Source organism: Pygocentrus nattereri, chromosome 15, assembly GCF_015220715.1.
Source record: "Pygocentrus nattereri isolate fPygNat1 chromosome 15, fPygNat1.pri, whole genome shotgun sequence".
Taxonomy (NCBI): Eukaryota; Metazoa; Chordata; class Actinopteri; order Characiformes; family Serrasalmidae; genus Pygocentrus; species Pygocentrus nattereri.
This window is the reverse complement of record NC_051225.1, coordinates 30,057,570-30,083,112: the sequence shown is the minus strand read 5'-3', so window position 1 is coordinate 30,083,112 and position 25,543 is coordinate 30,057,570. Positions and strand designations below refer to the sequence as shown.

Here is a 25,543-nt window from a genome sequence, read left to right as displayed (position 1 = left end):
CCTGGCCACAGGTACTTTCAGTGCGACAGAAAAGAACGAGACAGACGTTACAGAACGCAAATGCCTAAAAAATAAATATAAAAAACTTAGGGCATTTTTTTAGCAGATAGTGATTAGATTTTTTTTGCCCTGAAATAAACTATCCACATAACAACATAAAATACTATTTGCATACCTTCAGGTTAAAACTGATAAATGCGGAGATGATTTACAAGTAGCTACAGTTGCATGCAAATGGGATGTTTTGTTGATTTTTTAAAGTGAAAATAAAATAACATCCTCTAGAGTGAACTTAAAAGTGTATTTTTTTCTTCAAATCTTCATGCACAATTTCTATTTGTTTTCTGAGTTTAACATACTGGAAAAACTCAAATATGAAATGTGCCATGACAGCTTACATTTTCTGTTTTAATTTTTCCACAATGTTAAATTCAGCAAACAAACAGTAATCACACATTAATATGTGCTGAAGTGTGCTCTCTGTAGAGGATGTGTTCACTTATTTTCACTTATAAGCAAAAAAAAAACATGCCATTTAACCAGAGATGCCCAAAACTTTTGCATACATGTAGCTTTATAAACGTAGACACGTTTTTAAAAAATCTGGACAAATATGCTCATTCTTGAACATTTTCTGCATGCAAGGCTTAAACGCACAGGCGAGACACACAGTCTGCTACAGCGGAAAACGCAAATCATAATAACAAAAGAGCACCTTAACTAGTCGAGTGAATAAAAACTGAATGAATGAAAACTATAGCTGCGGTTGTGTTTGTGTTTCAGCGCAGTACAGCACTAGCTGAAAGGCTGCCACGTGTTCGTGACGTCATCGGACGTAGTGTAGTTTTTTTTAAGCGAAGGTAAACAGGAAGTAGCGTTAGCAGGCGATCGAAAGTAAAAGACCACCAGAGAGAAGCAGCAGCGTTGCTACATCATGGTGAGTTCATGTGATAAGTGAAATCTTGAATGAAACTTTGGAAAACACTGCTTTTTTTTTCATAGCTGTAAGATACAGCTGCTCTTACGTACAAGCTTTAGTGTTTAATGTACCAGCTGGTACTGGTTCGATTGTCTTTTTAGCTCTTTAGCGTTTTCACGGCCTCTTCCATCTGATTATGATAGCTAGTTAGCTACATTATAATGTTAAATGAATGCCATCATTTATTGTCAGCCCCCCTCAGATTTCAGAAGTTTGGTGCGACGGTTTTACGCACTTCAGGCTGAACGCGTGGAGGCATACAAGCTTTTTGAAGAGTAAGTTTTACTGCTTTGTGACCACGTTCAACTAATGTTGTCATTTTTCTGTATTGTACATTTTCTTGTTTAGTGTTGTCTAATTTCAGTCGAAATGTCCTATCTGTGCGCATATTTATTAAAAGCTCCATGCGTAAAAATGAAGGTAGAATTTTGATGGCCTAAATCAGCTTATCAGAAAATGCTATAAGCTGAATATTAAATCCTCAATAAAATCTTTGAAACCTTTACTACCATAAGTTACTAGCTACATTATACTGATGATATGCGCGTGCTCAATAGGACAAACTGTTAAAACACCTGGAGGTCCATTGCCCTGCACTTTTCAGTGTTTTCCCTAACGTACTCGACACACCTCATCCATTAACAGTCTGTTATTGAGTTAAAGTGGGTGTGTTAAATAAGCAAACGCTCTAAATGTGCAGGACAGTGGGCCTCCAGGACCAGGGCTGAGAAACACTGCTGTAGTTCATATGCACTGCACCGGTCCATGTTTTCGTGCTACATCTGGTTCCGCTGATCAGGAATCCTTGAGAACCAGCCTAGGTATCAACAGGTCAGCAGTTCATCTGGTTCTAAGCCACGACGGAGATGAACGTTAGTCTCTACTGTGTAGTAAAACGCTTTCAAACGTTTGAATACTGATACTATGGTTGTTTTAGAAGCACAGTATCCGAAAGTGCAGACTACAAATGTTTCTCAGTTGGCATTTCTAAAAAAATTTTTTTCAGTCAGAGATACCGTGTAGCTAATGTTAGCCAGCATGATTGATTTAAACCTAGTAGCGGTGGGACATTGCGAATAAGCTTAAATTAGCTAGTTAGCTAGCTGCGTTAGCTTTTAGAAAAAACAGAAAACAGAAAAGGTTATCATAACTTACCATTCATATTATGGGTTCACTTGATATGACATGGCTGCTTCAGACACCTAAAGGAAAAAAAAGTTAACGTTATTGCACTCAACGTTAGTCTGCCTCATTAAGAACTGAGTTATGTTAACTAGGTTAGCTAGGTTAGTTAGTTAACTAATAAAGCGGGCTAGCCTTAGCTCTAAAGATGGCCTAACAGTTTTGAACGTCGGTGAGTCAACACAAGATTAAAGTGTGGTGGAGTAGATTATAAAATTACTCAAACAGGAATTTTATACACTATATTAAGTATATTATTATGTCTTAAGAATATTTTTCGTCATCTCCAGTGTTTCAAATAAACGCTGGATCCGTTGAGTTTCCGTTGAATTTTAAATATTTCAAATGACCGTGGGATCAGGCTCGCGCTGAGCCGTTGAGTTTTCTGCAGGATTTTTTATGTTAATCCATTCATGTATGAAGTAAAATACCACAGAATACATGTCTTGTCTAGCGTAATGTAATTTTGTACAGTTATACTTTATGTAAACATCAAACTGGGTCATCTTTTAACATTGTCATGTTCATACTGCTAGTCAGTTCAGATTCTATAGCTAGCTAGTTACAAGAGACCAGATTTAATATGATATGTGAGTCTAACTAACTTTTGTTGCGATATGGATTGGTTGGTTCAAAAAAACATAACTTTTAAAAAAGATTTACTCTCTTGCAGACTCAGGGGCCATATGGACTAAAGAAAGTGCAGCATTTCAGATATGTACGTCAATAAATATACCATGCAGACAGACTAAGACTCTAGAAGGGGACAGTAGCTAGGCTGGATGAAGTTCTGATTCAACCATTAATGAGCCTTAAAACATTGTACTTACATTTTGGTATGAGAATATATTATTCTGACCATTATAGCATCAATAACCACACAGCCAGCACATCAATGAGTCCACAAAAGAGCCAAAACTGGTCACTCTGGATGCTAGCTGGGTTTGTCCGGCTGATTACACTCCTAACAGTAAGGTGCAATATTGAAGAGACTCTTCCCTTTTAGAGGCTTCAATACAGGGTCTCCATTTCATTGGTCAGATGGATAAAAATGTAATTATTTCTTAAATAAAAGACATTTGAAACACAAGACATGAAGTTTGACATGTATGTTATTCAGTAGTAACAGTAGCAGTAGCAATGCAGACCTAACAATTGGATCCACAGGTGCTAAATCTCTTATTGTTCCATGTTTAACTGAAAATTTTGAGGCATCAATGAAATGCCACAGGTGCAGGGAGAACATGAACCTGTGCAGTGCAATTGGGAAAACCAGGACTGAGAAATACTTCAGTAGGCTATTACTGTTGGTCTGTATAAAGTAATATGGTTGGCTTATTTCACAGGGGTCATGAGGCATACTTGAGGACAGGGCCCCACTACGACTTTGACCATTACAGACAACTGGTTCATGAGATAACCAAGGCATTCTGTGGTATCTCCAAAGAGGTGCTGGAGATTAAAGAGCGCCTCCACCAAGATTTTGACCGCCCAGATCTCTCTGAACACATTGAAAAGCTGCAGATCAAGGAGAAGCAGAAACTGGAACTGGTGTGTACTCCGTGTTTATCATCATTCTTTTATGCAGCTCCCTGTAATGTCTATTTGAGTTATGTTAGCGTCACACAGAAATTGCGTTCCATGATAACAGAGTCAAATGTTGACTCGAGTCGCATGTCAAGTGACTCACCATTTGACTCTGACTCAACCTTAACTGATTGGTGAATCGACTTGAGACTAAAGACCCAGGGCATTTCAACCTGAAGAAACAGGAAGAAAAGTGATTAAATTAGAACCGGCAACATGAATCGATAATGCAGTGCCGTTCTTTTGCAGCTCGTAACAGCCTCAGATTTAATACAGCTTCAATAGCTACAGCTAATTTAGCTGAAGTTTTAGTAAAGATCGCATTCCTTTAAAACCTAATGTACATCAGTTAGTTCCATTGACAGTGGTTGAGAAGCTTTCTACCTTTGCTAAAACAACTTAACAACCTGGAATTAGTCAGAGTTATACAGTAAAATTCAGGTTAATCTGGAAAGTGTTGAAAAAAGCTATTTTAAACCTGATATTGTGACAGTTTTACAGTTCTGTTCATAACACAGAAGGCTACTTTTTTGGAGGAGGAACTTGCAGATATTGTTTGGGCTTTTTTTGCATTGTATGTTTTTTTATTGGTGTATAAAAGCATTAGAGCATTTAAACTTGTGTTTTATCCCAAATCACAACTGTGATGTTATTCGCTGTAATGCATTCCCTCTCATGTTAGCTGAAGTAAAGCTTCAGCTGAATTAGCTCTTGCGCTAGTTGCAGCTGAAACTATAGACTAACCTTTTCAAAGTTTTGCTTATTTCCTTGAAACATGGCTTTTAATGTTTGTAGCACTGTTTTTCTGAAGGTTATGCTCCAGTGAAGGGGTCCTTATTTGAAGCCGTATCAAACCTGACCATTTTTTAAATAGGGTTTACTTTTGTACAGGGCATTGCCTGCAGCTAATAAACAAGACTAAATTAAGTTTCTAACTCTAGTATTAAAGATTTGAGACTCTGCTCACATGACGCAGCTGATTTGGACTCATCACAAAGTAGACACCAAAGCAGAAGTACATAGTGCAGGAATCTGTACTCTGATTAGTACTTAATCAAGGACCTATTTAGCACAATTAATCGTACATAATCATGCTGTGACATTTATGTGTACAGGTGTAGCAGTAACATTCACTTGAATGCACTTACCTGAGTTGTGTGATTTACATAAAAAAATTGCAACACAAATCCAGCCAGACTGAAAAGAAATTGGTGAGTTCAGAGCATTACTGATGTTTGATGATTAGTTCTGTATCTCCTCATTCTATTGGCAAAAAATTCCAATGGAATATTCAAGTACAGTGTAGAAGTATACATTAATCTTTGTGCATTTTGGATGCGTTCAGTCACAACAGCATTAGTGAATTCACAGAGCATTACTGATGTTCATTGATTAGTTCTATATATAAAGGTATTCTATGACAGTACTTGTCATTGGCCATGGTGACCTTAGTTTTATGTGTGGATGCGCTCATTTTATTCCCAAAGCTTTCCCATGGATGGTATATAATTCATGTGTGGAAAAAACCTTTGCTAGTGCTTCTTTACTTAAACAATAAATGTCTGTGGGCATTGTCTCACGAATATTTATAGCATTCTAAAGCAATATTTCCATCTCCATTATGAAATTCATTAAAGATTTCTCAGTGTTGCTACTAAGATGTGGGTCAAAATGACTGTTTTTAAGAGTAGAATGCATGCATGTGCTTCAGGTAGGTTGCTTGTCACATATTTTAATAGGTGCACTAAATGTCGAAGGCAGATGGGACAGGAAAAATTCCATACAGAGCCTAGGAGTCACAGCAATCAGACTGCCAGTACATTCATTTTTTCTTTTCCCTTTTTAGGCATATTTACAAATTTGCCAGGGGACAGTTATAGGGAAGGACCTATGAACAGTTCGTTTTGACAATGGACTATGGCGATAAATGTCAGTCAGGGACTTGCCTGTAGCAATTCCACTTAATTACGATCATTTATTGCATTCAGGGAATGACCTATTGCCATCACTTAAGTATTTTATAATTGGATGTTGCTGTCCCAGTTGCTGCCACAAGGGGTCAGTTTACCATCTCAGTATCAACAATAAACTACTTTGTTTTAATGCTAGTAGCCTTTCCCTCATCTCATTTCAGTACAGTAAATAGTGTGAAAACGCAATAAGATACACCAAGTTGTAAGATAAACAAGAGTGTCAGACTGTATTTTGTGAAAAGACGTGTCTATTCTCATAATTCCCAAAGAAGTATTTGTAATGTTTCTTGAATCATGAACATGCAGCGTTCTGTGAAAGAAAATGTGCTTTGATCATTTTTATGAACTTTGACAGTGTATGATTATCAACAGTCTGATGAGTATAAATGGTCTTTCTTACAGACAGCTAAATTGCAGCTGGCCAAGCAGAGTGCTCAAGATCATCCAGATGATGAAGGCTGTCAGGAGAAGGTCCAGGAGATCAAACAGGAGTAAGAGTGACTCTACGTTATTGTGTTTGATCAATATACAGCCAGATTGACCGTGCCACTGATGAAAACATGCTGTAATAGCTGTAATAAGCCAGCTTAAGTGAATTGTGTTATTCCTGTTCTCTCTTTCTGATTCTTCAGTATTATAAAGAACAAGGAGGCTCTAAGTGAGATTCTACAGGACTTCAAGTATGACTCAGAAGAACCGGAATGAGAGGTAGAGGATACCACCCAGTCAGATATAGGTGTTCTCTCCCACAGCATTGCCTTTTGGATCAGCTGAAGCTATTGATGCGTGCAGTGTGCACATGTGCTGCTGATGTGGACATGTTTGGCAAGACTGAGTGTGGCTTATAAGCTCAGAAATCCTACTTTTTGCTTGTCCTTTTGGTGGTCTTGTTAAAGGAATGGTTTGGCAAAAGATCAACTTTATACAATTTCCAAACACCCCCAGAAGTAGCTGAGATCAGCAAAGACATTTGGTGTCCAAATTTCGCTTCTTTATTCGAGCATTACAAATTCCATTAAAAATATTACCAGAAGTTCTCTCAGCCTGCTCAAACCATATCCAGGTCTTCATTAAGGTCGTAAACACTTGTCAGGAAGGTTTAGGGCACAGTATGATGTGAAGAGGTGTCCGATTCTGCGGGGCAGTCTTTAGAGAAATCAGATTTCAACCACAGCACCTGTTGTGTAACATGCCTGCACAGCTACATAGTGAAGTTTTGTTCATTTTATGTGGTTCGCAGAAAGTCATACTGTGTCCTAAACCACACTGATGAGTCTGCACAAGCTAATGATTAAGTGGTTTGAGTGGGTTGAGAAATTTTGGGCACATATATAGAAAAGACTTGTGTATCTGTTGACTTCTAATGTTTTTAGCATCATTAGCCTTGTAGCTCCAGTACTTAAAGAAGCAGAATTTGGACACCAAGCCTACCTTGGCTGATCCACTACATCTGCGCTAAGAGGTAAATTGTGTAAATTAGGTTTTTTTTTTTTTTGCTAACACGTTTCTTTAAAATACCATCACTTTTTATGAGCCATGAAATCAACTCCCATAAACAATATCAGTTCAGATTGTATTGAAAGAGGCTGCATAATATATATTAAATATATTGTGATTTTATACAAAAATAAAAGAGAAAACATGTACAAGGAATCAATGCCTGGTAGGGACATCCGTTTCTATTTTTTGTATACAAATTGTGTGTCTCTGCTTCCTTGAATGTGCACAAATGATATTTATTCTTCCAACAATTCACTGTAACAAATATTTGCTTGATGTGTCCAGGAAGAGCAGGGTATCTGCCATTGGCTCTTGTTCAGAGGATTTTAGCAAGGCTCTGTTTTAATGAGCCCAGAAGCTAGACACTAAACAAATGATACAAGGGCAAATTCCATTTCTTTCTTATTTTGACCTGCCTGATGCTTTCTCTCCATCTCAGGCATGTGGGCAGTGCTCCGGCTACCTCAGAGCTCTCCCCTTCTGCGCCTTTGTCCTTGGAATGGTTTCTCATGCACTTTCCTCTTTGTCTTTGTTCTTGGTTAGAGATCGCACGCAGTTGTGCAGCAGGGACACATCAACAGATCATCTCGCCACATTCTGGGCTCCATTTGCATTCTTCAAAAGAGCCTTTGGGTTTGTCAAAACAAACTATCCTAAGCACTTGAGAGTGATAAAAACCCCATAGTCACATTTGTCCACAAACTGTTCCAGTCTTGTTTGGACTTGTGCTAAGATTTACCGCTTTGTACTACCTGAAAGGCAAGAGAAATGACATTTACAAGTAAATGTGATGACATGATCTATAGGGACTGCTCAATATAATTGGTACCAGCTCTTCTTGAGGCATGCCACATGCAGCTTTACAGTTCTTAACGGATGTGACAACAAGAACATTCTAAACTAATCAAGTAATCCAAGTCTTTACCAGTCTCCTGAGGGGAAAAAACAAAACAACAATTACTTTGGTTCAGGGAGCACACAGAGGATATGCTGGATGACCCAATGCTGCATGACATTTGCAGTAGATTATACACACACACGGGGAGCTATGTATGTATATATACACAACATACGTGTGAGTTTGTATACATAAATTTTGTATACATTATTTATATATTTATATATATATATATATATATATATATATATATATATATGTGTGTGTGTGTGTGTGTGTGTGTGTGTGTGTGTGTGTGTGTCACACAAGTCATATTTAGTCATATTTTGAGTGTACTAACACACATTGAGACATTCTGGACTGCAGGCAAATCACTCCAGCCCCCCACTCTCATGCTGTTGTAACAAGTGCAGAAAGTGGTTTGCTGCTGTAATGTTGAAATAAACATGGGTGTCCCTCAAAATGTGTCTAGAAAGATATTGCCACTGTCCAAAGAAAGCATGTATGGATTAATAGAAATATTACTAAATTGCTAAGAATAAAACCTTTTTACATTAATTTACATTGAAAGTAAAGAATGTTTTTGCCCTCTCCTGTAAAGATATTATTCTGAAGATACTTGTTATTCTTTGGACAGTGATATGTTGCTCTAAAATATGGCCAGTGTTAATGATGCTTTCACACATGGGCAGGTTACCCATTAATACCCCCTATAACATGAATTTCCTTTTTATATATACACGTATATTTGTGTGTGAGGCAGAGGTCATGATTTGTCAGTTTACTTGCTTTTCTAAATATCAATAAGTAAACATCCCTTTCTACACAAAATATAACATATTGCAATATAAACGGTCTATATACTTGGAAAAAAATAAAATGTAAAATGTGACCTCTGCACACCACATATATTGTAAGTATACCACATTGTGTGTGTGTATTTTTTTGTTAAACTCAGCAAATAACTATCAACAGTGAACTAAAGTTTGCTGAAAAATGTATGAAATCATCATAAAGGTGGAGCAGAAGTGCGAGATGTCTTCTTACCTACCTGATTGCGAGTTTTTTGGGCTTTCTGTAGCCATGCACGCCACTGGTCATAAAGTTTGATACTGACGTTGGTGCAGCCGTAAGTGTGTTTCCGCATCCAGCCAAAAAACTGCTTTAGTTCACGCCGCAGGGTGGCGTTCTGCTCTTCTGACTTTGGATCACATGACCCACTCTGCAGAAGCTCTACAGAAAGAGATGGTATTAGGTATTGTTATGATAAGTGAACAAGATGTCTGAAACCAGGTTGACCAAAAGTTTATAAAAAGATTGTAGTGATGACATCATAATTACTAAGGCCTATATGAAATTTTTGAGGCTACGAATTCTGCTAACTGATATCGGCTATTTTTGTAATGTTCACATTTTTTTACTTTGTTCTCTTATTAGTTGTCATAAGTGCTTTACAGACTGATGTGACTGTTAGTTGTCAACTATAAATTTTGTAATATTACTGTAATTTCTCAAAGATCACATTTCTTAACCTTAAACAGCAGATGGTAATATAGTATATGGATATTGTAGTTATCTTTGCGGGTGAATTTTTCGTAAGTGCTCTTCATAAAAAAAGATTTTTTGTGTTAGGTTTTTATCATGCTACAGGTTATGTCTGGATACATTTTACATGTTTTGTCATTTTTAACATTGTTTCATATTCAAATATTCAAATGGGTTCATCAGTGGTACAGCCTTGTAAAGTTTCATCTTACAGGCAGGAGTTTGAATCTTCATGATGCCGTGGCCAAGAAAAATCACTAATTATCAGCACATTATCAGCAATATTTTGCCAACACTGATAAAACCATGGTTTGTTGATATTATAAGTTAATATACTGGTTAAGCACTGATAATTACTAAAAATAGCACTCGATGACTATTCATCTTAAATCAACAGATATAAAATGACTGGCCACAAGCATAAAGTTAGCACTGTGCTGCTTGTAGGGCAGGATTTGGTTCAGCATTTGTTTCACTAAATAACCTGGTATTGCACAAATCATAATAACTCTAATATGGGCCAAAAACATGGCAAACAAAAGAGCAGGGTACAGCTTCCTGTCTTAGGCCATGTGAAAGTCATGTAACCTGTCATTTCTCCAACTGATTCCAGACGTTTCCACTCAGTTTGAATGTGGCCACCGCTTTATACTGAACATATTTGAAGGGCTAAATCCAGCCATTTATGAAGACTCGCAAAAAGAATTCATCAACTGTTCCCTGAGGCCCATTGACATTTTGCTGGAAAGCTTTGAATACGCTGATGAGAGATCCCTATCGAGTTGCTTGACGTTTTTGTTTTGTTGTTTTCTGGGGTTACATATGGACTATCTAATTAGCCCATGATGTTGCAGCTTAATGGAAAGTTCCATTAAACTGAGGTATTTAAGCTATGAGTGTTCCACAGTTCTCATTCAAAGCTCTGATCACACTGTCAATGGAACTACTGAGCAATAAGTGTTCATTAAGCCAATATCATGGAAAACCAAATTTTCCTTTGTTCTATTTTTGATTAAAAAAAAAAGCTCTGGCATACCATATAAACTTCTTAGGTTCAGTCCCCAGTTCATATACAATATATTGTCGAAAGTATTCACTCACCCATCCAAATCATTGAATTCAGGTGTTCCAATCACTTTCATGGCCACAGGTGTATAAAACCAAGCACCTAGGCCTGCAGACTGCTTCTACAAACATTTATGAAAGAATGGGTCGCTCTCAGGAGCTCAGAGAATTCCAGCATGGTACCGTGATAGGATGCCACCTGTGCAAGAAGTCCAGTCGTGAAATTTCTTCACTACTAAATATTCCACAGTCAACTGTCAGCGGTATTACAACAAAGTGAAAGCGACTAGGAATGACAGCAACTCAGCCACGAAGTGGCAAGCCATGCAAAATGACAGAAAAAGGTCAGTGGATGCTGAGGAGCATAGTGCGCAGAGGTCGCCAACTTTATGCAGAGTCAATCGCTACAGACCTCCAAACTTCATGTGGCCTTCATTTGCATCCAAGCCTTATATCACCAAGCACAATGCAAAGCGTAGAATGCAGTGGTGTAAAGCACCGTCACTGGACTCTAGAATGGTGGAGACGTGTTCTCTGGAGTGACAAATCATGCCTTTTCGTCTGGCAATCCGATGGACAAGTCTGGGTTTGGCGGTTGCCAGGAAAACGGAAATTGTCTGACTGCATTGTGCCAAATGTAATGTTTGGTGGAGGGGGATTATGGTGTGGGGTTGTTTTTCAGGAGTTGGGTTCAGCCCCTTAGTTCCAGTGAAAGGAACTCTTAATGCTTCAGCAGACCAAGAGATTTTGGACAATTTCATGCTCCCAACTTTGTGGGAACAGTTTGTGGACGGCTCCTTTCTGTTCCAACATGACTGCTCACCAGTGCACAAAGCAAGGTCCACAAAGACATGGATGAGCGAGTTTGGTGTGGAAGAACTTGACTGGCCTGCACAGAGTCCTGACCTCAACCCGATAGAAAACCTTTGGGATGAATTAGAGCGGAGACTGCGAGCCAGGCCTTCTCATCCAACCTTAGTGTCTGACCTCACAAATGCGCTTCTGGAAGAATGGTCAAAAATTCCCATAAACACACTCCTAACCCTTGTGGAAAGCCTTCTCAGAAGAGTTGAAGCTGTTATAGCTGCAAAGGGTGGGCCGACATCATATTAAACCTATGGATTAAGAATGAGATGTCACTCAAGTTCATATGCGTGTAAAGGCAGACGAGTGAAAACTTTTGGCAATATAGTGTATGTAAACTAAGCTATAAGACCAGCCAGATTTGAATTCAGTGCTGTTTTGATGCATCAAAACCAACACATTTCCCTTCAGATATTCATGCTGAACTGTTGTAGAACTCTCTGCTTTACGAACAAGTACAATCCAGGTAGTCAGTCAAGACAGAGGCCATTAAACTATATCAGTTTTAAACACAAAGGAACAACATTATAATAATAAGGGATAAAGGGTTGTTAAAAAATGAATAATGTAAAAAGGCCTTTCAAGTGCTGTAAAGAATGAACCCCATCCCATATCAGCAAATGTACAATAAAAGTACAATACGCCCAACAAGCTCACCGCTGTTGGGTGTGGAAGCAGCTGTGGGGTGGCTCCAGTCGCTCCATATCCCTGCTTTCTTTGAGCCATAAATGCCAACGGGGTTGCAGCGCACTTGGACAAAATAGACTGTTCCAGGCTTGAGCCCTGCTAACCTGCAAGATGTCTGGTTTCCCACATCATCTACCACCTAATGGGACACAAATGTGCAGTGACACTGGAGTACCAACGATGATATTACCACAATGTTCTGCAGACACATTTTGCATACTGATTGTGTTTCCCCTACAGAAACAGCATGTACAAACTTGTGTCACTACCGACTACATGCACAACAATCCCTTAAGGGCACTCATGCTGAATTAATTTGCAGTTCAAGGCCTTTACATAAATCACCATTAACTTGACACTAAAGACTGCTATTTAAAACATTTTACAATTTCATTAGTTTTGATTAAAGGATTGCTGTGCTCTCTTACTGTTCGCATTCCTTTTGAAATGCCCTCTAATAAGCATGACTCAAGTATTTGGGAATGTCCTGTCTGTACCTTCCATTCGGCACTGTCCTCCAGGCGGTAGCGGATCTGGTACTTGGCCTGGAAGAGGAAATCCTTGAGGGCTGGGGGACTGGCCCAGCGAACACTCAGCTGATCATCTAGTTCACCCACCCGACTCACGTGCACATCAGGAGGGGGGTCAGTGGTCACTGAGATAGGAGAAATGCAAGAATTATCGAATCATGTCATGTACATACTTTTCACATGACTAAACTACATCAGCGCAATTATTGCCCAAAACACGTGAATCTCAATTCATACTCAATTATGTACTCAATTCTCAATTCAATGCATGTTACAATGTAGAGGGAAGACATTAGTATGATGGAATGTGTATGATTTACTAAACCAGGAAGGAAAGTGAGCAGGCAAGCAAGCAAGTGAACATTTCTAATCTAAAAAAAAGAGTTTTAGCATGTTTACATTTTTTTATTGTTGCAGTTGTACATGATTTTCTTATGTCAAAAATTCTGAAGTTATTTTGTGTATCTCAGCACGGCTGTGTCAATTCTTTTCACAGCAGTGGGTTCCTATTCCTCCTGTTTTGCCCCCCATTGCTCGCTAGCAGCTCAACACAACATTTCACACATAGATGCCAAGAGAGAAAAATTGGCCTCACTCTCTCTCTGGGAAGTCCTCTCTCTCCCACCCATCACTCTGCGTGATACTAGACAGCGCAGGAATCTGTTAGAGAACATAACATTGCCAGTTCTTCTCCAAGCGTGTTGAGCTGTCCAGTGATGTTATGCCGGCGGCAGTTTATAAAGATGTGGCTGCTGGCTTCACATGTCTTAGTGGAAGTATGTGCTAGCCTGCACCATTGCAGCTTGGTAGCACTGTGGGATGGAGGGAGATCTAGCTGGCGGTGGAACTAGATCTAGTGTTCATACAATTAGACTGATGTACAAAGTTAAGTAAAAAAAGTTGAGATGATTTCCTTTATGCCAGTGTAATAGCCATGAGGGTGCCTACAAAAGAGGCTACTAAAAAGAAGACAAATCAAAAACGGAACAACAGCATAAAAAACCTACACATCACAATGTAAACCCAATTACAAAAATCATATTTATGACAGGGCTTGCATTTGTTATCTATATGTAACCACCACAGAATAAGCATGGTGTTACGGCTTATCCTAGTCTGGGAACAGTACAGTGTGTCTAACAGAGCAGCACCGCCTAAGGCGGTGGGGAGTGCCTTACCCAAGGGCACAACGAGAAATACTCAGGAAGTCCTGGGACTTGAACCCACACCCTTGTGATTGCTGGCTCACCAGCAACCAAAACTCAAAGGGAGGTTTTTTGGGGAAGTATTTCAAATGGCTGAAGTTCTAGTCGAGATCAAAACTCACAAAAGCAGTAAGCTTACTTCCTTAAACTACAGGCTTATTATTCAGTTAATAACTACAATACACATTAAAGTAAATTCAAGATTTATTTATCTAGCTCTTTTCACAATGGGCATTATGTCAGACAGTCTTTCAGAGATGTTTTCTTACAACAGTGGTGATGTTTCTGGCTTTACACTTTGTGCTGTTCACTTTGGCGTCTACTTTGAAAATAATATGTAAGTTACGTGCAGCCCTTAGGGTGTAAGGGGGGGTAACAGAGCTAGGAAAGTATCTACTCGGAGCATCTTCGGTCATACTTAGTGTCTTTCACTTTCTTCTGCAATGTTCAGACAGTTCCAACGAAAGATTAACACAGCAAAACTCCACGTTCTCTTTGTCACTGACTCTGTGTTTGTGTATGTTCTGTAACTGGTTTAGCAACACATGACGATAAGGTCAGTGACTATCACTCTCCAGTGATTATTGCATGAACGTTTTTCTGTTTGGTCACAGCTCAGAAAGACATGCTTTCACTGCAAATATGAAATGCTGTCACTGAATCAAGCTTGCCTCCGGGGGAAAGAGAAGTGAATTCCAAGACTTATTGTTTCCGTAATTGAGAGAATGAAGAAAGGAGAGGTTAGGGACATTCCATGCAGCCGGCATCCCCCTGCCTTCCCTCAGCATCTCCTTACCATGTTTGTGTGCCACAGAAAGAAGAGTTTTCATAAAAAACTGAAAAAGTAATTAGTCCTATCTTAAGCCCTATTAAAGCTGGATTAGTTTTACCTGGGGAAATGTAATTGAAGTGATTACAGATGAGATATGTGATTTTTATCTAGTATCATTCTTTAATGTCTGTAGTTTTTGCTTCTAAGTCTGACAGTAATAATTCTGGAGCAATTTACTCTCTGTAATTCACTGAACCTGGAGTTCCCTCGGTAATAGCAGTCCACTTTGAACTGACCTCATGGTAATGCAACAACCTGGTGATAGAGATCGCTGTGCGCTGTGTTGTTATTGTTATTGAATGCGATGTCTGTTACATAAGTCTGACATAAACATCCAGGCTGAAGTTTCAATCTTAATTATCTGTTGAGAAATTACACACATACTTTATCCCATGCTGGCCTTAGGCTGATAATTGATATTATCAAATATCACATAGATGTAAACAAGTGCTGATGTTATGTAAATTATAGCTGTCATTATAGCCATACAAACAGAACTAAAGCCTGAAATAATAATTTAAATGTTGTGGTGTCAGGTTGGATTTTGCAGGAGTTTTCTAGACCACATCAAATGGCTTCACAATTTCAAGTTAAAAAGAATGTCCAACTCAATGTTCATGCCGCAAATGCAAAATCTACATTATACTTAAGGAAATATGACAACAAAACTATATTATTCACACTAGAGGTTCTATTTGAATGTGCACTCCAAATCATCAAATTCATCCCCCCTGAGGAAGGGGTCTGAAGTAGAGGTCTGCATTCCCACTGGACTCACCAGGATATCTTGTGGTGCAGGGCTAGTGTGATGCACAGGTGCAGAGAAATTCTGCAAATGAATGAATAGCCTAATGCAGATGGAAACTAGCCCTTTACCGGACTGCAGGTGGGACAAAACATATGGTGCTGATTTTCTGTAGGAGTGTCCGATTTATAGCTTGTGCAAGCAGGGCTTAAAAATCAAATGATACAAAATGTTCTTCCGCATGTTGCATGCAATTACACATTTCTACCAGAGAGATCTCCAAATCCCCATCCAAATCATTGAATTCAGGTGTTCCAATCACTTCCATGGCGACAGGTGTATAAAACCAAGCACGTAGCTGTGCAGACTGCTTCTACAAACATTTGTGAAAGATTGGATCACTCTCAGGAGCTCCTGAGTGAATTCCAGCATGGTACCATGATAGGACCCCCCCTATGCAACAAGTCCAACAAGTCGTGAAATTTCCTCACTAAATATTCCACAGTCAACTGTCCTTGGTATTAAAACACAGTGGAAGCAATTGGGAACAACAGCAACTCGGCCACAAAGTGGTAGGCCATGTGAAATGACAGCACAGGTCTTCAGATTGGCTCAAGAACAGTGCGTAGAGAGCAGCCGAGGAGCTGCATCCAAGCCTTGCATCACCAAGCGCAAGGCAAAGCGTCGAATGCAGTGGTGTAAAGCGCCGGCACCGGACTCGAATCACGCTTCACTGTTGGGCAATCCAATGGACGAGTCTGGATTTGGCGGTTGCCAGGAGAACAGTACTTGTCTGATTGCATTGTGCCAAGTGTAAAGTTTGGTGGAGGGGGGGTTATGGTGTGGGGTTGCTTTTTGGGAGTTGGACTCTTAGTTCCAGTGAAAGGAACTCTTAATGCTTCAGCAGACCAAGAGATTTTGGACAATTTCGTGCTCCCAACTTTGCGGGAACAGTTTGGGGATTGTCCCTTCCTGTTCCAACACTGCACACCAGTGCACAAAGCAAGGTGTGGAAGAACTTGACTGGCCTGCACAGAGAATAAACACACTCCTAAACCTTGTGGAAAGCCTTGCCAGAAGAGTTGAAGTTATAGCTGCAAAGGGTGGGCTGACATCGTATTAAACCCTATGGATTAAGAATGGGATATCACTCAAGTTCATGTGTGTGAAGGCAGACAAGCAAATACTTTTGGAAATATAGTGAAGCTTTAAGTAGTATTAGAAGCTAACCTAGTAAGTCATTGTGTGGTAATTAATTTACCATCAGGGAAAATGCAAGCCAGAGGCTAAGGCTCTGTAACGCTCAAATGTGGTACTTTGTAAATGAACTTGGATCATGAAAATATCAGTTATCACAATAATCTGCAGACACTAATGATTTGCCTAAATTTACATTATTGTTCATCCTTGTCTTCTACCAACCGGGCAGTCAAATCCCTCACAATTTACATTTCCTGATAAAACTAATTCAGCTCCAGTAGTGCTTTAGATGCTTTCTGTGCCTGTGCCCATTGTAAGGCGACCACATTTGGAATTTCAGCCACATCCCTGATGTTTTTTCCTTTTCCAAACCTAATAAAAACCCCACTCTCACAGGAAAGTGTGTGTACCATATGTGATATGCTCAAATGTTGCATAAAGGAGCTGGAGGATGAGCTCACTGTTGGGAAGTGCCGGCCAGATACTTGCAGAAAAAATCCCAAGCCATTCTGCTTGGTTTGGCTTTGCTTTCGTTAGCTATTTAACAATACAATCCTGCAGCCTCATTTAAGAAGACACAGGCAGTGCATTCTACTTACCCACATCTAAGATATCCAAGATGATGACATCAGAGGTGGCAGAGCCGAGCTGATTGGATGCTTCCACCCAAATCTCATATGGTGTGAAAATGGCCAAATCCCGTGGGATGTAACACGTATGCAGCTGGCCCATGTTGTACTCCTCACACTCCTTCTCTTTGCCATACCATCTGCACACCAATTAAAACTTTAAAAGGTCTGAATACACTGCACAAACCTCTCAAATAATAACACATGTTAAAAGATCACAAGTCATTTAACTTCAAGCCACCTGCTTGGCAAGTTTACGATCCACCAAGCTTCTCTCTGGCTCACAATTTAAACTTTATAGTCAGGGAGGAGAACGTGTTTTAAATGTTAGTGCCTTTAAATGTGCTGTCTCACCGCAGTTTGTACTTCAGGACATATTTTGTACTGATGAAAGTCTCCCCATGACCACCAGGGCTCCATCTGCAGCTGAGGTCTTTGGTGTTCCGTGACCAGCAGGACAGATTAACTGGCTTTTCAGGGGGCACTGCACACAAACAGGATAACTAGATGATCTACAGTGGCACTTACACCAATCTGATACCCAGCCGAGACCAGCAGAAAATGCTGGAGTGGATATAAACAGCAGCAACCTAGCCTGAAATACCACAGAGTTTCTTGCAGTGCAGCATAATGTAAAGTAGGTTGCATGATGACAAGAGTAGTCATAAGAGTATAGTCATAATAGCCAAGAATAGCCTAACATTAACATAAGAACAAGTAGGCAGCTAAGTAACCATAGTTTTTGTTGTGTTGTTGTGCGTGAAAGTTTACCTGAATAAAAATTGCTGCCCTTTTTTTTGTTATCTTGCTGGTTATGTATGTGTTCCTTTGGGGGAGTACATTGTTTGTAGTCAGTAGTCTGAGCATGGTACTTTAAGAAAATCACATGAGGTGATTCCATAAAAAAAAAAAAAAAAAAAAAAAATCGCTCATTTTGAAGCTTGGTAGTTTTTAAAGAAAAAATATCGAATTATTATTGGTATCAGCTTCCAGTACTGTTAAAGAAAATGTGGTATTGTTCCATCTCTAATCCAGTCTTATCAAGTCTTTCCTAATCATCTGAGAGTCAAAAACTGAGCCTTTAAACAGGACACATTTCTATGTTGGTCTACATGTTAATTCTTCACTCAATTTCCATACAAAGTTCACAGTAGTTACGAGGAATATTGTATTATTCATATAAAATAATGTATTGTATCATAGTGTGTTAGCTCAGAGTTAACATATCATCGCTCTCCAAAATAGTAACTTTACAGGAGAGAGCAAAAACACGCTTGCCTTTCAATGTAAGTCAATGTAAAAAGGTTTTATTCTAAGTGAGTTTAGAGCATTTCTAATGGTCCATTCATCATGATATTTTCACACAGTGTAAAGAACAGCTGGTATGTTACGAAACAAAGGAGAGAAATGGTTTTCTCTGCGCAGCGACGGTATTAGATTGTGACTAGTGTGATGTTTTAGTACAGCTACTGTTTAATGTTTACATGCTGCTAAGAGACCAACCAGAATGGATTAGACAATATTTCAGTGTGGCATTCTATTCTAATTCCAAGTCTCGAACTCTGTACTATTAAAAACATGAACTTTAACGTATTAATTTAAGGCACATTTTAGGCACAGAGAAAAATGTAATCCAAACAACAGTGTGGCAAAAACTTGACTAAAACTCCTTATAAAAACTCACATTAAAATCACAATGACTGCCTCAGTCTGTATTTGTATTGTTGAATTCCCCAAGAATTCAGTTGGTTGGCCAGGGCTATATAAGGGGGCTAGGTGGAGCCTCCCACCACTTTTACCAGTATGTAAAGGTGTAATCATTGTTAATGCTTGTCATCTGCATTGCCTCATTAAAAGTGGAGTGTATTTTTTTCCCTCCATCTGACGTTTGCCATGCAGGCTGAAATGTCATGACAATTTAACGTAAAAAGTAAATGAAGTATTTTATAAGGACAGTCATGCATTTTTAACCACTATGTGATTCATATACTTTTTAAAAGGCAAAACCTCACCTTATTTTCTTTTATACAACACCATGAATTTAACTGAACTGAGAATTGTTAAACCCCTATTAAAGAACGTAGTTAGCACATAATTTCAGACTAATAAATGAATCAAGTACTTATACAATTCAACATTACATAAAATACCTTGAAATAAAATTACATAAAATACCTCACTTTCTAGATATTCTACACTTTGAGAATTTGCTACTATATCCCACTTACTTCCAACATAAAGACAGGAGCCTGCCAGCACATCCCCGCTGCCACCATGGCACACCAAGTTGTCCCCTGACTGCTGCTGGGAACCGTTGAGCCTGTGCAAGGTTACGCTCAGCTCTGTTGGACTGAGCACCATGTAGGTGCTCTTGGCCAGTCGTCTCCCATTAAGCGTCCAGTACAGAGAGCTGGCCGCTAGCCCCAGCTCAGAGCTAACAGTGCACACCACGGTTAGGCTGGAACCGATGAGAAGTGCTGGGTCCTGGGGGGAGATCACAGCCAAGTCTGGGGGTCAGAAAAATAAGAGTCTGTATTTACGACCAGCAGAAACGGGAGTTTGGAGCTGGATTTATGACAGCAATGCTTCAACACTTGGGAGATCACTTGGAGAGGTCACACGAGGTCGTTTGTCAAGAGCTTAAGTGGTTTTCCATCCTCCAAATTTTCCCTCTCTTTGTCAGGGGCCCTCACATTTTATTCAGGTTTATGACAAATGCTCAAAAGGCAAACTAGGCTGTTCTAGCGCACTGCTACTTACGTTCCTTAGGGACACCGTGGACCCAGTTTACTCTTGGTGGGAGGTGGATAAACCTTTTAAACATTTAAACACCATATCTCTCTGGATGAAATATTTTTACTGTCTCTCTTCTTCTGTGTCATAACGACTCAGAGAATTCAAATGAAATGTTGTGATAGGAATACGAAGCAGAATGTTTGGCAGTCAAAGGGTGTATCATTACTCTTTCATCTATCCTATAGTTCATTTACTTTTTAAAGGAATGGTTCAGCGAAAAATCCTATTTATAATAAGGACCGTTTTTGTGTTTGCTTCTTTCGTTTTGCACTAAAGGTCGACGCTAATGCGGCTAACACATAATGTAAGTCTATGTCACCCAGAAGCTTTTCGGGTGGAATAGACTTATACTGCCTTGTAGCTCCACTGCAACACTAAAGAAGCTAACTTTGAACCAAACATGTCTTGGCTGATCGATGGCATTTGGACTAAGGGCGAATATGGAGTAAAGGGGAATATTATGTTATAAAGGGGGAGTTTTTTTTAAAGGACAGTCATTTAAATTCATTATGACAAGACTATAGGCCAGTGCATCCTATGCATTCTTAGCAAGTTTTTTTTTTTTCAGTAAAATCCCCAGGGTTTAATGAACCCTTTAACATCCATCTGTGGGTTTATTTTTTCTTTTTCTTTGTTTTATGTGTTCTCTGAGATTACACAAAAATCTGAAGACATGTCTAATCAATCAAACTGTATGGCTAAAACCACTTAATATTACCAAAATCTAGTCTTTTGGTCACACCGAACTATTTTTAATTGAACGTGTGAACCCCAAATTTGATTTCTGAATTCAAGTACATGTTAAAAACTCCAAATGGGTTCTGTTAGAAAGTTCTACCAAAGTTTCATCACTTTAGGCCAATCAGATCAAGTTCTGTGGAATTTGTTCGACATGTATGGGTTAATTAACATCCACAGCCTCCACTAGGACGTTAGTTCAACACTGTAGGTGTTGATTCAGTTCTAAACTGGGGCTTTAGCTGCACATTTCCTCAGGAAGGCTGCTTTGGCCTGTGCACACCTTTCTGTTGTAGCTATCCAAACTCAGGCAGCGTGCTAAGCAGCCCAGTCTACTTACGTGTTGTCGAGGTAAAGACGTGTGGGATGAAGATCAGACACGATGTAGTCCACACTACTAGTGCCGTCTTCAGCGTCTCGCTGCTGCTCCGGGAACCGTTTTCATCACGTTGGTGGGAACAGATGCGCGGACGAGCCATTTTCGCTTCTCAGGCAAAAGTGCAAAAAGCCGTTTTACATGAACCAGCAAACCACAGCAGGTGTGTGACGCCTTTTCCTTTGTGGAGAGCAGCGTTCACACGGAGCCCGGAGTTTTTAGAGAGGTTTGAGTGCGTGTTGGAAGTCTGGAGTAAGTTACTCCTGAAGCTCCTCCTACATCTTCCCCAGTCGCTCATCATTAGGAGACTCCTTCATTTGTCCATTGTAGTCATATAGTGGTCCATTTTTCGTTCATTTGAACACGTAAAACTGGACATCAAGGTTAAGGAATGGACAATCAAGTCTGCATTTTAGATGTAACACTTTCATTTGTGGGGATCCTCACGTTCAAATATATTTAGACACCTGCTCAGAGCAAGGGTATAAACAGAGTACTCTGAAAAAGTCCACTGCTGAAAAAAACAGCTGGTCTATTCTGGTCTGGTGCTGGTTTGGCTGGTCAGCCAGCATGGCCATGTTAGCTGACCAGCACACCAGCATCCAAAACACAGCATATGCTGGTTGTGCTGGTGATCAGCCATGCCAGCCTGTACTGTTTTATTTTTTTCTAGCAGGCCTGCTGAAGTGTACTTCTACGCCCGTAATCCCCCAAGCAGAAGCCCACTACAACACCGACACTAATCACTCCCACACATATCCACAACTGAGGAGGCTATTAGTTTGATCCTCCCTCAAAAGAGCACAGGAATGCTGAGATGAATAACTGATCATCATGTTGGTTTATCAGTCTACTCAGGCTTTAGTATGAACTTCAGTGTTAATCCTCTTTAGAGTTTGTCTAACGAGCATGTTTGCTACATGCCGTGCGCTGATTTTAAAATAGCTCAAAAGCAAGCATTGCTGGCGTTTCTTTTGAAGACTGTATTTTTTTAAATCTTGCCTATAGGTATTCTATTAGTATTCCCCTACCTGTATTCTGAATACTTCCTTTACTAAATGTAACTTAGACTGAACACAGGTACTTGACTTCTGTATTCTGAAGGCGTATACCCAATAATTGTATTGTATATTACATCCCAACATCCCCTTTTCTTTGCTGTCGTAACAGGCTCTTCGTTTCTGGAAAGGCTAGATGTTGGAACATTGCTGTAAATATTTGACTGCACTCAGCCACAAGAGCATTAGTGTAGTGAGTTGCTGTGCCTGAGTTCAGGATCACAAACTCCATTCCAACTCATCCCAAAGGTATTGGATGGACCTTCATCACTTAAGAGAACACAGTTTCACTACATCCCAATGCTGGGGGGTTTATACCTTTCTGAATGATGCCTGGCATTGGACACGATGACCTTAGGCTCATCAATTCTGTTGGTCAGTGCATTTCTATAGAGAAGGTAAAAGGTGTGTAAGTCTTGCTTGTTCATACTCTAAGCAGACATAAAAATAACTAGCAAATGAAAAATAAACGTTATTGGCCAACAGAACACCAAATGGAATTTATTAGCACCTTCAACAAATATGATAACTGAAACTTAAAACTGCTCTCTTTTTTGGGATTTCTCTTGTATTTAACCCGTACACCCCCTTCAAAAAGGGGTTCTTCAAAGTTTTTTAGCAAATACATTCACTATATAGAGAACCATCACAATTCAAATAATAATCTGAATGCCCAAATCATTGCTTGCATAGTTATACAGTTCTATGGTGCAGAAAACTCTTCTATATGGTTTTCTTTTTTTGATACGAGGCTATAAAGGTGCCCTTACAGTGCTAAGAGTGTGTACCATAAGGAAGATGGAAATACAAAGACTGACGCTCTAATCTCTCAGTATGTTTAATGTATCTTTCATATTGTTACTGTGGTTTTCTTTAGGCTATTGGAGGATAACAAACAGACCTTGTGTGAAATTACTCCTTGCAGCATCAAACTACCGGTGATGGTTTAAGCATATGCCATAAACCTGTCAGGCTTGCAGTCGGGCTCTAATGACAGCAAAATGAGCTCAGTTGGCACCATAAACACAGATCTAGGCATCCACATGTTCAGGATAGACACATACCATAGAAATGACGTGGTGCTATAAAGTTGAAGAGCATAAAGTTAAAGAAGGTGGTCGTGATTGTAATATGCAGTTGTTTGCTAAAGTCTGAACACCTCCGTCACATTAAACGTGTTGCTGAAAATAAGTTAAAAGTCTCTACAGGGAACAAACTTAAATATGCCATTTTTCAATGCATCATTTTTATGACTTTGCTAAGTTTAACATACTTGAATGTGAAAACGTGAAATGTGCCATAACTTTTGCACAGGCCACCTTTTATTCATTTTCCCCATTATGTTAAATTCAGCAAATAAATAGCAATAGTGCATTACACTGTGTAGCAGCGTGTTCTCTGTAGAGGATGTGTTAACTTATAGCGTTCACTCAGAAAATCAATAAAACATGTAATTTGACCCTAAACTTTTGCACATGAGTGTATGTTATTGTAGTTCTGAATATGCTTATCTGGTACTTCTCTGTATGTACTGATCAACCATCATGCTTACCTTGTATCTACACTCATTGTCTATTTTATCAGCTCCACTTACCATATAGGAGCACTTTGTAATGCTACAGTTAAAGACTGTAGTCCATCTGTTTCTCTGCATACTTTGGCCCAATCCCATTTCACCCCTTGCCCCTAACACTTAGCCCTACCCCTCTGTTTTGCGCGTTCACGCCTAGGGGTAGGGTTGTCCCGATAGTTGTTGAGGTGGAGGGGTAGGATGAAGTGTTAGGGCTATTTGGCCCTTCAAATGGAGATTTTTCAGAAGCGCATTACAAACGGAGGGTTATGAGAAAATTCCCAGAATGCCCTGCGAATTCCCTTATTGTAAGAGAACCGTTGTAGTAGCATTTTATGGTCATTTCCTTCATAACACGCATAAAAATCGCTAGTAATACGCTGATGTCCGGGCGAATTTTCCCGTTCCACCTTAAATGGTGCAGCAGTTACGTTCTGGTACGTGAGGTTGCCTCACCATTTAAAGTGGAACGGGAAATCGACCGTGAAACTGGCGATTAGAAAGCTAAGTTCAGCTTCATATCACCGAAGAATTCTTGGTGGTGATAATAAATAACTGCCCCGCCTCTTTGAAGGCGGATGATGCCCTAAATGAATTTAAGCAGTGAGGAGCTGAACTTTCCCCTCCTCTGCTGTCACTGCAGGCTGGCAGGGTCGCCTGCAGAGCAGCGCTAGTAGCTGTAAATGAAGTGATGTCGTTTTTGTTTGTGCTCTTGTTTATTCAGCGACTCGTTTGATTGATTGATGCGTAAAACTGAAGTTGTGAATGAATCGTGAGCACCTATGCTTTTCAGTCTCCTTCGGATAAATGTCAGTGTGATATACCATTATTGCTATAGTCTGGAGACAAAGCAGGAAAACACATCCTGATTATTTTTCCAGGCTATTTTAAATATGATTCACCTGTCCCGTCATGTGACACACAAGCGACATCACCACACCTGGAGGCGGCACACTGGAAATGGCCGGAAAACCTAGCCTCGTCTGTTTACGTAAAAGTCGCTGATGACAACTGATGACGTTTCCGGTTCTTGAAGGGTTGTCCCATTTCATGGGGGGTCGATTTCAACCACTACCCCTTGTAATTCAGTTTCAAGGGGTAGGGTTACACTCGAAAACAAGGGGTAGGGGTAAAACTAAGAAATGGGATTGGGCCTTTGTTAGCCCACTTTCGCCCAGTTCTTCAGTGGTCAGGACCACAACAGAGGAGGTATGATTTGGGTGGTGGACCATTCTCAGCTCAGATGTGGTGGTGGTGGTGTGTTAGTGTGTCTTATGCTGGTACATGTGCATCACAAACAGCAGCGTTGCTGGAGTTTTTAAACACTGCGTCCACTCACTGTCCACTCTATTAGTCACTCCTACCTTGCTGGTCCACCTTGAAGATGTGAAGTCAGAGACGACAGCTCGTCTGCTACTGCAGTTTGTGTTGGTCATCTTTTAGTCCTTCATCAGTGGTCACCGGACACTACCCACAGGATGCTGCTGACTGCATATATTTGGTTGGTGGACTATTCTCAGTCCAGCAGTGACACTGAGCTGTTTAAAAACTCCAGCAGCACTGCTGTGTCTGATGCACTCGCAC

The 25,543-nt window shown here is 39.8% G+C and overlaps 2 protein-coding genes across 4 annotated transcripts; one reads left to right on the top strand and one right to left on the bottom strand.

Moving 5' to 3' along the window:
• Nucleotides 1–850: 850 nt before the first annotated feature.
• On the top strand, nt 851–7,378 carry rex1bd (required for excision 1-B domain containing). The gene is made up of 5 exons (XM_017717583.1): nt 851–937; nt 1,172–1,254; nt 3,508–3,712; nt 6,124–6,212; nt 6,354–7,378. Exons 1-5 carry the CDS (start codon nt 935–937, stop codon nt 6,424–6,426), a joined length of 453 nt encoding a protein of 150 aa, XP_017573072.1. The 5' UTR covers nt 851–934; the 3' UTR covers nt 6,427–7,378.
• Nucleotides 7,379–7,380: 2 nt separating this feature from the next.
• crlf1b (cytokine receptor-like factor 1b) lies at nt 7,381–22,370 on the bottom strand. Of its 3 annotated transcripts, XM_017717571.2 has the most exons (9): nt 21,296–22,370; nt 19,650–19,928; nt 17,776–17,905; nt 17,392–17,561; nt 12,778–12,935; nt 12,251–12,419; nt 9,171–9,352; nt 8,147–8,153; nt 7,381–7,973 (listed from the first exon to the last, which is right to left on the bottom strand). In XM_017717571.2, the coding sequence occupies exons 1-9, from the start codon at nt 21,432–21,434 to the stop codon at nt 7,957–7,959; spliced, it is 1,251 nt and encodes a 416-aa protein (XP_017573060.1). In that variant the 5' UTR covers nt 21,435–22,370; the 3' UTR covers nt 7,381–7,956. The 3 variants fall into 3 exon arrangements, with proteins under 3 accessions (XP_017573060.1, XP_017573057.1, XP_017573058.1); XM_017717568.2 differs by having other exon boundaries at nt 7,381–8,153; XM_017717569.2 differs by lacking the exon at nt 8,147–8,153 and having other exon boundaries at nt 21,296–22,368.
• Nucleotides 22,371–25,543: the final 3,173 nt, after the last annotated feature.